The sequence below is a fragment of the Benincasa hispida genome, chromosome 4 (genome assembly GCF_027475165.1).
Source record: "Benincasa hispida cultivar pf3 chromosome 4, pf3_genome.v1.1, whole genome shotgun sequence".
NCBI classification, from domain to species: Eukaryota; Viridiplantae; Streptophyta; class Magnoliopsida; order Cucurbitales; family Cucurbitaceae; genus Benincasa; species Benincasa hispida.
In genome coordinates this window covers 8,632,886-8,648,715 of record NC_143481.1, presented here as the reverse complement: position 1 = coordinate 8,648,715, position 15,830 = coordinate 8,632,886, and the positions used below count along the sequence as shown (strand labels likewise).

General features: G+C 32.7%; 1 protein-coding gene across 1 annotated transcript; it reads left to right on the top strand.

The window, feature by feature from the left end:
• The first annotated feature begins 5,353 nt into the window (after nt 1-5,353).
• Nucleotides 5,354-15,625, top strand: LOC120076386 (glutamate receptor 2.7-like). The gene is made up of 5 exons (XM_090313040.1): nt 5,354-6,077; nt 7,021-7,268; nt 12,838-13,135; nt 13,759-14,153; nt 15,192-15,625. Exons 1-5 carry the CDS (start codon nt 5,492-5,494, stop codon nt 15,474-15,476), a joined length of 1,812 nt encoding a protein of 603 aa, XP_090169166.1. The 5' UTR covers nt 5,354-5,491; the 3' UTR covers nt 15,477-15,625.
• Nucleotides 15,626-15,830: the final 205 nt, after the last annotated feature.

The window sequence follows — 15,830 nt, the reverse complement described above, 5'->3', positions numbered from 1 at the left end:
ACATAATAACAGTTAATAATTCTTGAGTCCAATTTTCTTTCATTAGGCCTGTAAGGCTAGCCTAAGGTAGACACCCCAGATGTAAAGATGCCTAATATTACGCTTCTTTCCTGCCCACGGCTCAGAAGGGGTTTTAGCTACCGTTTTACTAGGTACTCTATTAAGAATATATGTTGTCGTCTTTAGTGCCTAAACCCAAAGGGATTTCTAATAAAGAAAAATGACTAATTATACTTCTTACCATATTCTTAAGTGTTCTACTTCGCCTTTCCACCACACCATTCATGTTGGGTTCGCCCGACATAGTGTATTATGGGACGATTCCACATTCCTTAAGGTATTTGGTAAAGGGCCCTAAACATTGTTCACCTAATCCATCATATCTAACGTAGTATTCACCACCACAATCAGATTTAATAGCCTTAATTTTCTTTCCAAGTTGAAGTTCAACTTCAGCTTTGAAAGACTTGAAAACGACCATAGATTGAAACTACACACGCATGCACATGCACGAACGCACATACCCACGCATGCACATGCACAAGCATACACGCACGAATGCACAAGCACACACACACGCACACATAAACATGCACGCACGCACGTGCGCGCACACACACATAATGTATCGAATGTAGTAAATATATTTATTTTTAATATACTTTCTAAAATAATTTGAACTATATATATTTTCTTTCAGTTAAATCTTCTAACCTCTCCATGGAAGATGTATGTGTGTTAATTTGTTAAACCATTGCTTAAGTTTGTAATTAAGGATAGATTAAATTAGGTTGTATAACTCCTCTAATGCTTGTCGATATAAGTCCTCTGGAATGATAGAAGTACCCTGATGAACAGCTTGCCCAGATTATTTGCTCTTACTCAACATCCAAATGGTTCTATTAAGGATATATGGGGAAGGCCTCTTTAGGAGACACAGATGTTATACAATGGAACGCTGATAAAGGCACATTTCCTATCCCTGATGAAGGCAGAGGCATAGATCAAGTCTCGTGGGAACTAAGCACAAATGGGAGCTTCCAAATATGTTCGATTAAAATGGCTTTATACAATCCACCCCAAGGAATTGAGCCAAACTTCGATGAAAGCATCTACAAAAACCTCTAGAAATCCTCCATCCCAAAAGATGCAAATACTTCCTATGGCCGCTCACCCATCAAAACATAAACACGATGGAGGTTTTACAGACAAGATATCCCTTTATGCACCTTAATCCAAGTTGGTGCCCCCTTTCACTAAGGCCCTATGGAACAAACTTGAGAGTAAGTTGGGAAAACTAATTTACAGTGTCACCTTAAAAACCTATGTAAGAACCTTTGTTTTCTGCAATAGAATTCTAAGAGAAATATTATTCTCCACAACAATACACTGACGGTGCTGGAACATATGGAATGAAAGGAACAAAAACAACTTCAAGGACATGTCCAACAACGTTAGAAAACTATGGGAAGACAGCTACAACCTCTAAGGATGTTGGTCACGTAGAACAACCCTCTTCAAAGACTACAACCCCTCATCTACTGCTATAAACTTCGCTGCTATATATGACTTAAGTCCTTTTGCTTTGCTTGCTTATCTTTCCTAGGGTTCTCTTTAGCCCCTACTTGTAGAACTCTTTTATTTGTACTTCTTGGGCTTTATTGAATATATTGATTATTTGTGGGAGATGATGAGGGTGCTAAGAATATGTTAACCTAGTTGAGATATTTCAGTGCACCTACTAACCTAAGTAACTTTTTCAAAATAATAATAATAATAATAATAATATAAAATTAATTGTTAGATGATCTAATCAAATTTTCATTCACCTATAAGTTTAAGTTTTTAGGTTAATCGGTGATTTAAGATATATTTGTTAAGGTATTTAGGTCTTAATTTATGTACTATGTATATTTAGGCTATAATTAGGGAATTTTGTTATCTTCCTTTCTATAAATTTCTTATGTAAATCTTAAGTTAATACAAGAATTTATTCAGTCAAATATTATTTCCACATAGTATTAGAGTCCAATTCCCAGGGTTTTCTAATTTTCAGGCTTTTCTTCGATCTCTGCCTCTGTTGATAGTCGATTGACGGAGGCAGATCTAGTATAGATCATCATCAATCTATAGTCTGACCGTTGGTGTCACCTAGTCTAATCACTCTTCAGATCTCTGTCTTCACACCATTAGACTAACCTCTACACAACCCTCGAACATAGACTCAACCCTTGATCCCCACTGTGAAGAACTCGATCCATTGTGAAGAACTTGATCTGGTCTAGAACTCGATCCACGATCGAACTCGATCCAAGTCTAAATCCGGTCCAGAACTCGATCTGGTCTAAAACTCAATCCTCGATCGAACTTGATCCAAGTCTTGATTCGATCCCTCAATCGATGTTCCCTCACTCGATGCTCGCCCAGATCTGCCGCAAAACAAACCCTCTCCCCCACCTCGATGCCCGCCTAGATCCGCTGCAAACAAAACTCACTCGATGCTCCCCCACTTGATGCTCGCCCCTGCTCCAATCTGTGATGCTCATCGTGCATAGATTTGTTTGATCCGTTCCACATCCACTTTGCTCAGATATCTCCGACGAAGACCTACTATGGGTTCAAATGGGTTTCTCCTCCGCCACTCGTCCGTCAAGATCTTCGTCGTCCAAACCCTCTCCCCTTCCTGTGTCCTTCATGCATTAGTTTTTTAACCGGTCTAGTTTCAATCAGACCGGTTTGGTTCAAGTGGACCAATTAGGTTCAATCTACTTGGTTTTGTTTCATTTAGTCAACCCAGTTAGTCAGCCAAGTTTGGTTCAGTTTTGTTCTTAGTTGATTCTTTTATCGATTTCAGTCTTTGTTCAGTTTTTAGATTTTCCAAAGTCCCTGTTTCGTTTTATCTTTAGATATTTTCATAGATCTCTATTTTCAGCTCAGAAATTTGTGGGTTTTGTTTTAGATCTTTATGAAGGTCTCTGTTTCTAACCTAGAAGTTTGTGAGTTCCTGTTTGCAGCCTAGAAGTTCTCTGTGTTCCAGTTTTTCATAGGTTTTCTTCTTCCCGTCCAGATCTATCTTGTTTTAATTCAAAATTGCTTCTTCAGTTTCTGTCATCCAATTGCTTGCTCACAAACTCAAGTCATTTCTATCACCTTGAATTTGAGGGAGGGTGTTGAGATATTTAGGCCTTAATTTATGTATTATGCATATATATTTAGTCTATAATTAGAAAATTTGGTTATCTTCCTTTCTATGTAAATCTCAAGTTAATACAAGAATTTATTTAGTCAAATATTATTTCTACAGTATTAAAGCAGGTGGTCCAAGGAGGTACTGTGTTCAAGCCTTTGCAATATTGTTAAGATTAGTAACCACATGAGAGTAAACCATATCCTGACGATGCTAATTTTATTATCATTTTCTAGAACATCTATAATCAAATATTATTTTTTAGTTTAGTAGTTAAAAGCATCCATGTATTATGGAGAAAAGTCTTGCCACTTTCCTCCTCCCTTCTGCGCAAGTTCAGAGAGATAAAGGTTAGTGGTAAAGAGAAGTGGGCATAAATATGAATAAATTCAATACCCCATCCCCCATCTGCTTATTCTACTCCCCACAAAAAGGTCCAAAATTTAATGCGTTATCTAGTTGCTCAAAGGATAAAATCAGTTACAAATTAATTATACCATCTCCAAATTAGCTTGAACGTATAGTACACACATTATGTTTCGAAGTGACATTTACTTGCTCTGTTTGGTTGGGGTTGTCGTGTACTTGGGCGGCTCATGCTCGTTGGAGGCTGGGACCAATGAAGCCCATTATCTGAGATCATGTTCCGCCGACGACCCAAAAGAAGTAGTGAAGATGGGAGTTATTGCTGATAATAGCTCAAGGCTGGGGAGGGAACAGATTGTGGCTATTCACATGGCTTTCCAACAACATCTTCATTTTTCTAATTCATGCCACAAGGTTGAGCTCCTTCTTCGGGATTCACTCGACAACTCCGCTCAGGCAACCGCTACCGGTAACATCTCAACCTGGCTTGTTAGCTTGAATTTAATTTATATAAGTCTCAACGAGTATAAATCGATTTTAATCGGACACAAAAATGGCATATTACAGGATTCTAATTAAGGAAGGACCTCTTCCTCTAATTTAATGTTAAAATTACTCTCATTAACCCAAAGAAAAACTTAAGTGGTTGGGTTCTCGTAAATTTAATTACACAATAATATTAATGTTTTAGTACTTCACATTGAATTTTTTTATTTTATTTTATTTGTAGATATGGGAACGACTAATATATAGGGACAAAGAGAAAGATAAGATAAATAGAGGATTTAAGAAGAAATTTGAAAAAATATATATATTTTTATTGCAAAGGTTTGCGTTTGGTTTTTACATTTTGGGTATGTGTTTTCAAATTCCATTTTAGCTCCTAACATTCAAAATAATTATTGTTTTCGCTCTTTAATGACACTTTCGGTTTTTCCACAAAATTTCTTCCTTTAGGACTAATTGGCCGAAAACCAAAATATTGATTTTCGTATTTCGACTTTGGACCAATTACTGTTTAATAAATGAATGTCTTATTGAATAAAATTATATATTATAAAATTCTAACCGATTTCAAATGTACTAAAAATATTAAAATTAAAATTATATATAAACATTGCAAAGTGTAAAACTCAAAATTCAAACTAAAAAATTTCATATATATATATATAGCGGATCCAAAAATAAAATTAAAATTTAAAGTATTTTTTGTGAATCCTTAAAAACAAAGGCCAAGTCATTGTTGAATATTTAAACCAAAAGTGAGAGAATGATACAAATTTTTTAATGGACTGTTTTTAAATATAGAAAAATGAACAAAATATAGCAAAATTTTATAACTATCAATGATAGATGTTGATAGTGTCTATTAGTGACATTGATAGATACCAATAAGTTTCTATTAGTGTCTATCAATGTCTATCATTGATAGTTCTAAAATTTTGCTATATTTTGTAAATATTTTCAAACGTTTTATCATTTGAAATAATTTTCCATTTCTAATTAACAATTTTTTGGGTGAATTTCTTATTTTATAACAGCTTTAGATCTAATTATCCACAAACAAGTGAAAGCTATGTTGGGAACATTTACAAGAGAGGAAGTATCTTCAATCTATGAGCTTCATAAACCCTCCAAGAATATCCCAATCATATCCTTATCTTCATCTTCCTTGGTACCAAATCCGAATCAGCCGTTGTCATTTCATCAAATGGCTAATGATATCACTCACCAAATCCGTTGCATTGCAGCCATTGTTGGGGAATTCAGATGGCAAAGAGTGACCGCACTTTACGAGCATAAAAGTGAAGACTTTACACCAATAATATTGCCATTCTAAAGATCCTATCCGATTCACTTAGAGACGTCAATTCAGAAATCGAAAATCACATTGCTTTCTCTTTATCAGATCCTAAATTACTCGTAGAAGAGAAGTTCATGAAACTTAGTAGTAACAGAACCAGGGTTTTCATTTTGGTGCAATCTTCAATTAAATTGGCTACCCTTCTCTTCGAAAAAGCCAAAAAATTGAAGATGATGGAAAATGGGTATGTGTGGATTGTTGGGGATCAGATTGCTAATCTTATGGATTCTTTAGATTCCTCTGATTTTCACAACTTACAAGGCGTAATGGGTTGTAAGATTCACTATGAAGAAACAAAAACTTGTTTTAAAAAATTCAAAACCAAATTCCGGAGGAACTATTTGTCTGAATTCCCAGAAGAAGAAGGAGAAGCTGAACCAAACCCAAGTATCTTTGCACTACGAGCTTACGATGCATATAAAGGCAGTATTATTATTGCCTCCACCAATAATACCATGGAAGGGTTGAAATTTGAAGGTTTGAGTGGGGAGGTTAGCTTTAAGAATGGCATATTATCACAATTACCAATGTTTCAGATCATTAACGTTTATGGAAAAAGCTATAAAGAGATTGCATTTTGGTCACCAAGGTTTGGATTTTCTGATATATTATTTCGGAACAATGCTACCTTCAGTTTATCAAGCTTAGTCTTCTGGCCAGGTTGGTGTTCCCTAAATCTCTCTCATACCCTTTCTCTTTATTTACCATTATGTAACATTAACAGTTTAGTTCTATATTTAAAAAATGTCTATCACATCTCTTAAAACTTTTAAAAGTGTCTACTAAATTTTTAAACTTTCAATCATTAGTTTTATCTAATAGATCTTTGAATATTAAGTTTTGTGTGTAATAAATCTATGAAGTTTTTTATATTTTTGAAATTTACTGATCTATTCTGACACAAAATTTAATTAGTTAAAATATCATTTTGGTCTATGTATTTTGAGATTTTTATTCAATTTTAATCATTATACTTTTAATAGATTTTAAGTTTAGTCTCTCAAAGTAAATTTTCATCTTGGTTAAATAATGATAATAATTTTCATGCGAAGAAATATAATATGTGAATATGTTTTCAAAATTTATAGTGAAAATATTAACAAATAACAAAAAAAACAAAAAAAATATATGAGAGACTAAATTTAAGGTTTATTGAAAGTAGATGAACTATAATTAGATATTTGAAAGTAGAGAGATTAAAATTGAACAAAAAGTTAAATCACATTGATTGTAACCGATTTAAATTTATATCTAATAAATCAATTTAAAGTTTGGAGATCCATTAGATATAAACTTTTAAAAGTCTAAAAGGATAAATAAATTCAAAATTCAAAATTTAGAAACTAAAATTGTAAGGAGAATACTTATGAAATAATTAAAGAGTAGTACTTAAGTGCATCTTAGGTAGAACTCATCTTTCAAGATCCCAGTCTCATCACACATATAAAAAAAATTAAAATGTTTATAAAAAGAATGAAGAAAAATTTACTAAATGACAAATTATGATTGGATAATTTAGTCGGATGCATAAAGATAAGTAGTAGTCCGGATAGACCAAGTAATTTTCATAATTAAAACTAAATGTGTACTTAGAATATGACAGGTAATGCAAAAGGGGTGCCAAAGGGATGGGATTTTATGAACCGACAGAAAACATTGAAGATTGGGGTTCCAACAACAGCCGCTTTTGAAGAATTCGTACCAGTGGATTACAGTCACCCAAATGGGCCTCGTATCTCCGGCTTCTCCATTACCGTCTTTCAACTAGTTGCAGCCAATTTAATGCTATCCTATGAGTTCGTTCCTTGCAATAATACTTACGATGATTTGTTGAAACGAGTCTACAACAAGGTAAAAACAAACTTCAATTTTCTACTTTTAATTTTTTAAAGAGTCTTCTACTGTTATAATGGATTTGGCAGTTTCTTTAATGAAAAACAACAAAGGAAGAGAAGGGAAAGTGGAAACAAGAAAAAAATATTGTATGGTAGAGGAGGATCAAGTGCTTTAATTGAATTCTATATTTATTTATGTGAAAACATTACAAGGATTTATAGGCAAATAAGAATACTAACCAATAATACACTAACCTTAAAATTCTACCGCTAAGATTGAAATTCTCATCCATTAATCTCACCTATTAGAAGCACGTGATGGACACTCACAAATAAATAACCAACAAACAATTATTTGAGAGAAAACAAAAACACTTTTAATTGAGAGACTTTCCAAAATTGGTTCACACTTTTGATTGAACTCTCTTTGTGTGTTCTTCTCAACACACTTACATACAACAACAATCTCAATGTCAATCCTATTTATAGAATTGTCATTTATAAATTTAAATATATGACTCACACCCTAATTAAATATACATTGAACAATTAAAATTCTACACTTAATTCATGTGAAACTCTACTAAATCAACTCTTACATTAACATACTTAATTAACTCTCATATTTTATTTTTTCAACTCTCATAAATTAATTCATCTATAACTTAACTAATTAAAACATGTTTAATTTTCAACATCCCCTTAAATATGTTTTTTTGAAAACTCCAAGCAAATGTCTTAACTTGTTAAACACATCAACTTTAAGTGGTTTCGTGAAAATATCCGCAATTTTATCTTCAGTCTTCACATATTCAACACCTCCTTTCTTGAAATGCAATCTCTCGTAAAATGAAATCTTGTATCAGTATACTTGCTATGATCATGAAACACTGGATTCTTTGCTAGAGCAATTGTTGACTTATTATCTATATGGATCACAGTTGCATCATCTTGCAAAATTCCAACTGTCTTCAGCAAATTCCTTAACCAAATTGCATGGCAAATACATAAGGCTGTAGCAATATATTCTACCTCACAAGTAGATAATGTCACAATAGGTTGCTTCTTAGAACTCCAAGTAAATGCAATATTACCAATAAATAACACATATCCACTTGTACTTTTTCGGTCATTAACATCTCCAGCCCAGTCACTATCACAATAACCTTCAAGCTTGAATTCTTTAGATGGAGAATAAAAATAATCTATAATCAAGCATACATTTGAGGTGAAGAAAATTTCTCCTTGCCACTTTCAAATGAGTAATTGTTGGAGATTCCATACATCGACTCACGAATCCAATGCTGAAAAGAATATCTGGTCGTGTGCAAGTCAAATATCTCAAACTTCCAGGTAATTAAGCTTTTGAAATATGAAGGATCAATAATATCCCCTTCTTCGTATTTGGACAGTTTTATCCCAACTTCAGTTAGAGTTGTAACAGGATAGAATTGATCATCTTGAACTTCTCTAGAATTTCTCTAGCATATCGTTTTTTAGAGATAAAAATACCTTCCTTTGACTGCTTCACCTCAATTCCAAGATAATATAACATCAGCCCAATATCTGTTATTGGGTCATTGCCTTATTGAGATCTTCAAACATACTTGCACAATTTCCTGTAAAAACTAAGTCATCCACATATAGACAAAGCAACATAATATCTCCATACATTCATTAATCTTAATATATAGAGAATGTTCATAAGGACATCTCAAATACCCATTATCAAGGAAATATCTGTTGATTCTACTATTCCACATTCTAGGTACTTGTTTCAATCCATACAACGCCTTCTTTAATTTCAAGACTTTATCTTCTTGATCATTCACAGCATAGCCAAGAGGTTGTTCTAAGTATAGTTCTTCTTCTAAACAAGAATGTTGATTAAACATCTATTTGAAAGATCATCCATTTACTTTGAACAACAATTATAATTAACAACCTTATGGTTTCTAAGCGAGTAATAGGAGCAAATACTTCATTCTAGTCCATGTCTTTTCTTTGGGAGTAGCTTTTTGCAACTAATCTTGTCTTATGCCACTCCCCTTCTCCCATTTCATTTCTTTTTATCTTGAATTCCCATTTGACACCGATTGTTTTCTTTCCACTTGGAAGAGTCAAAAGTTTCCATGTATCATTCTTCTTTATGGCCTGCCTTTATCTCTTCATCCATGGTAGTTTTCCACTTTTCATCTGCAAAGCTTCTTCAAAATTCAAAGGTTCACTATCACCAAATAAGTAAAAAAGATTAAGATTATTAAAACTTTGACTTAACTCTTCAGTCTCATCATATATGTCTCGTAAACTTCTCATGCCACAAGGTCCTTCACTTGAGCTTGTAGATGATGAAGATATGCTTTGTTGTGGAGTGATTGGTGATATTGGTGGTGTTCATGGAGAAGCAATGTCATTAGACTCATCATCATCATTAGGAAAAAGTAAAAAACTTATAGTCTTTTAGTTCATCATTCCAATTTCATGTTGCTTCCTCATCAAACACAACATCTCTACTTACCACTGTCTTCTCTATAGCAGGTTTACAAAGCTTGTAGCCTTTTGAGCTTGCATCATAGCCAACAAAAATATGCTTCTCACTTTTATCATTGACCTTCCTACGCTTTTGATAAGATATATATGCATAAGCAATACTTCCAAATACTCTCCAATGAGCAATGGATGGTATTCTTCCTGTCCATGCTTGTTGAGTCGTTTTATTCCATAAGTTTCTAGTATGAGAACGATTGGACAAGTATATAACACATTCAACAGCTTATGCCCAAAATTCTTTTGGCATCTTCTTACTTTTCAACGTTCTTTGAGCCATATTGATTATCGTTCTATTCTTCCTTTCAACAACACCATTTCATTGAGGAGTCCATGGAACTATCATAGGCTGACGAATTCCATTTTCTCTTCCCCTGTATGATCTCAAGACTTTTAGGTAATAACCACTTTCTTTTTTTACAAGAGTTTTAAATCTCTTGAAGATGCCAAATACTTCTGGTTTCTCCTTGACAAAATAAACCCAAGTTTTTTTTTTTTTTTTTTACTGAAATCATCAATAAATAATAAGAAATAATTATTCTTATGGAAAGAACTTGGTTTAATTGGTCCACAAAGATCACTGTGAACTAACTCTAGCGGTCTCTTGAAGAAGATTGATGTGGAAAACTTTTCTTGCTTGCTTGTCATAAAGATAACCTTCACAAAATTGATTTGGATGTTTGACATATGACAATCCTTTCACCATGTTCTTCCTTGCTAATATTCTCAAGCCATCAAAGTTTAAATGCCCAAGTCTCAAGTGCCAAATCCAAGATGGATTTTGAAACATGACTTCAAACATTTAACAACATCAATTTGAATATTTAAGAAAAACATTCTATTCTTCGTCATTTGTACTTTAGCAGTCATATTATCACGATTATCCCTTATCGAAAGACTAATTTTTCATCAAAATATTATAGTCTTTCTCTAAGAGTTGTCTCATACTCAAAACATTATTCTTCATACCAAGTAAATAATAAACATTAGTGATAAACTCATGCTTTCCATTCTTTAAGTTGATCAAAATCTTACATTTTCTTTTAACATGAATTTTTGTGGCATCACCAAATATGATATTACCACCAATAGATTCATCAAGTTTCATGAACCTCGACTTATATCCACACATGTGATTGCTTGAACCGCTATCAAGATATAATTCATTATTTTCACATGTTTCTTCATCTTTGCATGCTAGAAGTAAAGATGACTCACCGCGTTCTTCATCTTTCTCAATATAATTTACATTTTCTTCTACTTTATTCCTACATTCCCAAAAATAATGGCCAAATTTATAATAGTTATAACATTCAACCTGTTTTTTATCATATCTTTTTTTAGTTATTTGATCTTCTCTATTTGACCTCGTATAATTTTGTCTTCACGACCTCTTGATGAATTAGAGTTTGAATTACTCTCATTAAATTTTTTTTAATGTAATTTCCTCAACCTCGATCTCTGAAATCACCACGTCCACGATTTTTACCACGTTCTCAACCTCGTTTGCCTTTTTCTTGGCTATCTTCTTTATCTCTCAACTGCAACTTTGATAGAAAAAGTTGCTCAGTTGTTTGTTTGTTCTTCTTGAAAAGCTTCTCTTCATGGACTTGTAAGGAACCCATAAGTTGATTACTGAACATTGTACTCAAATCCTTTGATTCTTCAATAGTTACAACGATGAAAATGAATTTTTCTTCTAATGAGCGAAGTATCTTTTCTACCACTTGCTCATCATCTATCGTCTCACCATATCTTTTTATTTCATTTAATACTGCTAGCAATCTTTCCCATACCCGGAGTAGTACGCTATAAAGCCGTTGTTGTTGCTCATTGTTTTCTAGTCTAGTACAATCTTTCTTTCTCTACTCATATACTCAAAAATGCTTGCGAAAATCTTTTTCTCCAAACCCGTTTTCTAAAATCGTTTTCCCTAAAACGGGGATGGAGGTTGCGAAAGGCACACTTGGTGTGCCATCGGCGATCCGTATTCGAGTTGGCTGACTTGTTCTTGAGCGGGAACAAGTGCCACACAATCGTTAAGAGAAGCTTCCGAAAGTGCAATTGTGATAGTTCCTAAGTATAATTTGAAACCGATTTAGATTCCTTCATATGTTGTGATTCATATTCACCTCTCAATTTTTGGAGGCGAACTATCTTGACTCGATCTACTTATTTGTATGTATTCTCCAAAATTTTCCATGCTTGATGTGCAGTAGTTGCTCTAGAAATCATCTCAAACTTTGGATCATCGATGGCTTGATGGATGATGGTGAGAGCCTTTTGGTCTTTCTTTCTTGTATTTTGCAAAGCTTCTCATTGAGCTTGATTTAAAGTTGCATCACTTTCTGGTTCTTCATAACTATTAACAATGTCCCATACATCTTGTGAACCAAGTAGAGCTTTCATATGAATACACCAACTGCTATACTTTTCTTTCATAAGTTGAGACACTTGGAAGGGAACCAAATTGTTATTTCTCATTTGCAAAACAATTTATTGTTTTTTCATATTCAAGCTTTGATACAACTTTGTTGAAATCATGCGATAGACACTTACAAATAAATAACCAACAAACGATTATTTGATAGGAAACAAAAACACTTTTAGTTAAAAGACTTTTCAAACTTGGTTCACACTTTTAATTGAACTCTCTTTGTGTGTTCTTCTCTACAGACTTGGATACCTTAAAATGTCAATGCCAACCCTATTTATAGGATTATCATGGATAAATTTAAATACATAACTCACACCCTAATTAAATATACATGGAACAATTAAAATCTTACACTAAATTCATGTGAAACTTTACTAAATTAACTCTTACATTAACATACTTAATTAACTCTCATCTTTTAATTTTTCCAGCTCTCATACATTAATCCATCTATAACTTATCTAACTAAACCGGGTTTAATTTTCAACATCACCTATACAAGAGACATTACTCTAAATTAACCCACTAACATAAATTAAAAATAAAACTAATTTAATTACTTGCAAACCAAGTTTATACTAATTCATTAACGATGTCATAGGAGTTGGACGGGGCGGTAGGAGATTTTGGAATATTTGCGGATCGATTTAGGTACGTGGATTTTTCTGAACCATATTTGGAAAATGCAGCAGTGATGATAGTGAAGGAGACGCAATTGAAGTGGACTAGATTGTGGCTTTTCATGAGAGCTTTCACTACAAAAATGTGGCTGCTCATGCTCTCCATGCATATGTTTGTGAGCTCTGCAATTTGGCTTGTTGAGCGTAAACATAACGATGCATTGAAGGGAATTGGAAACATGTTATGGTTTTCGGTATCGGTCATTTTTTATTTGCATAGTAAGTTATTCACTAAACTATTTCTTTTCTTATTCACTAAACTACAAAAATGTTCTAGATATATAGTATAGTGTAAGTTTATTTGATAATCATTTGATTTTTAAAATTGAGCTTCTTTTCTTACTATCATATATTGCTTCATCATGTTTTCATCTTTCCTAAATAATATTTGAATTCTTACTCAAATTTTATTCAAAAATATATTTTCAAATATTACTTTTTCTTTTACTTTTCAAAACTTTCTTTAGATTTTGAAAACACTAAAAAAAAGAAAAAAAAAATAGAAAGGAACATTTCATTAAGGCGTCTGTGAGAAACATACAAAGTAGCAGTGTTATATGAAACCAAACAAAATCAAGAGTAATGAAGTAAGCTAGAGTAGTAGTTTACCAAGCTAAAGTTCTGATCTATTATAACAGACAATAAAACAAAGAAAATCAATAGAAATACCTTTCTAAATCATTAACCTATATCCTCTAATAATAAACTATTCTCTCCGTCACAAGACATAGCTAACACATTAGTGTAAACTATGTAAATCTTTGTGTTGATTTTCTAATATTTATGTTTTCTATATATCTTTGACTGTCGATTCCATAGCAACAGAATTACAATACGTGCAGGAGAACCAATAAAGAGCGGGTTGGGTCGACTAGTGTTAGGGCCATGGCTATTCACCATCCTTATTGTAACAGCAAGTTTCACGGCGAGTTTGTCATCGATGATGACAATGTCAAGGTCCCAACCATCGTTTTTAGACATTGAAACCTTGAAGCTCCAAAATGCGACAGTGGGATGCAACAACGGCTCTGCCATGAAGAGAGCTCTATCAGACGTCATGTCGTTCCACCCACAGAATGTCAAAGAGATATCATCCGTGGATCAGTTCCCAAACGCCTTTGAAAGTAGAGACATTCAGGCGGCTTTCATGTCGGCTCCCCATGCAAAAGTCTTCCTCGCTAAACACTGTAAAGACTACACCAAAGTCACCATCTTCAAACTCGTCGGCATGGCTTTTGTAAGCTTTTATTTCATTTCAAGTTTAAATTTTACATCTTTTTTCTTTTCCCTTTTAGAATTTCAGTTTAATTTGTTTTTGTCCCTAAACTTTAAAATATTACGTTTTTACTCTTATGTTTTGAGTTTAATTACAATTTGGTCTATATGTTTGAAAATATGCTCTATATTTAACATTGAGTTTTGAATTTTATCTAATTTTGGTTTCTAAAGCTTTAAAATTTACATTTGTAACTCTAACTTTGAATTTTCACTAAATACTCATTTTCAATAATTAATGTTGTTGTTTATTAATTAATTTAAAAGAATTAAATTAGTTTTCATTAATTATTTTTCATCAATATTAAGATTATTTAAAAAAAAATTTACATCATAATTATTTTAAATTAACTAAAAGTTAAAACATCATAACCAAATGAGAATTATACTCAAAATCTAAAGGTAAAAGTGTAACATTTTGAAATCTAGTGACAAAAAAAAATATTAATATAATCCTCAATTGAAGATGTTTATTATATTTGACACTTCTTTTAAAAAAAATGGCAAAAGTTGATTGAATCCCAAAATTTACCTACAAAGAATCTTTGTGTTCCAAATCTCTTTATACCCCAAAAGAAAGAAAGAATTGAATGAGATGCACAAAAATGAGTGTCATAAGTTATCAAGGCCAGACAAGATTAAAATTTATGGATATTTATTAGGTACAGTTACAAATATAACAATCAAGTTCAAAATATTAATAAATTAAGCACAATGCAAAAAAAATAAAAATAAAAATAAATTGCTGATATAGCTAAATTTAGATAGCGTATTAGTGATAGACCATATCACTGGTAGGAGTCTATTAGTGATATATAATCGATAGCTATGCTATATTTGAATTTTTTTTTCAAATATTGTTATACACTTAGTTATTATCACTAAAAATGATATTGATTGCAATTATCCTATTTATAATACCTGATAGGTTAGGAAGGCAAGAGAAGTTTAAAATTAGGTAAGTGTTGAGATATGAAATTGTTTTTGGGGCGGGGTGCAGGCATTTCCAAAAGGGTCTCCCTTGACGGTGGAAATATCGGCAGCAATCGCGGAGTTGACTGAAAGAAGGGAAATTCCGGATTTGAAGACCACATTGCTTTCAACCTTCAACTGCTCCTCAAACGACGGTGATACAGATGGGTCGGGTTTAGGACCCGAACCTTTTGTCGGTTTGCTTCTCATTTCTGGATTTATAGCTTTCATGGCTATTCTAATCACTACTTCTCGTCTTGTATTCTTCAAGTTTGGCTGCATCACTTCAACCAAACCCCATATCCCCATTTAGATTATACATTACATTTTCCCCTACTAATGTAATTTCCGTCTCTAAATCTTGATGATATGTATAAATATATATAGATAGATATATATATAGGTGTATCTTCTTTATTCTGTAAAGAAAAATCCATTAATAAAATTATTATTTTGTTAAAAGCATTGTTTAAGATGATGAAATTTGTTAATATGAACATAGCAGCTCAACTGACATGAACTAATACTATTAGTTTTGATGTCTGAGGTTTGTTCTCTTATCGAATATATATATTTATGTGTGTCTATATATATAAGTTATTTTCATGTGGTGGTTTTTTAGGAAAGTAGAATCTTTTAAGAATGAACATCTGCATTCAAATAATTT

Coding starts and splice junctions, on each gene's coding strand:
- LOC120076386 (XM_090313040.1), top strand. CDS start 5,492: ATGAAACTTAGTAGTAACAGAACCAGGGTTTTCATTTTGGTGCAATCT. Junction 7,269..12,837: donor TGAAACGAGTCTACAACAAG/GTAAAAACAAAC, acceptor ACGATGTCATAG/GAGTTGGACGGGGCGGTAGG. Junction 13,136..13,758: donor GGTCATTTTTTATTTGCATA/GTAAGTTATTCA, acceptor CAATACGTGCAG/GAGAACCAATAAAGAGCGGG.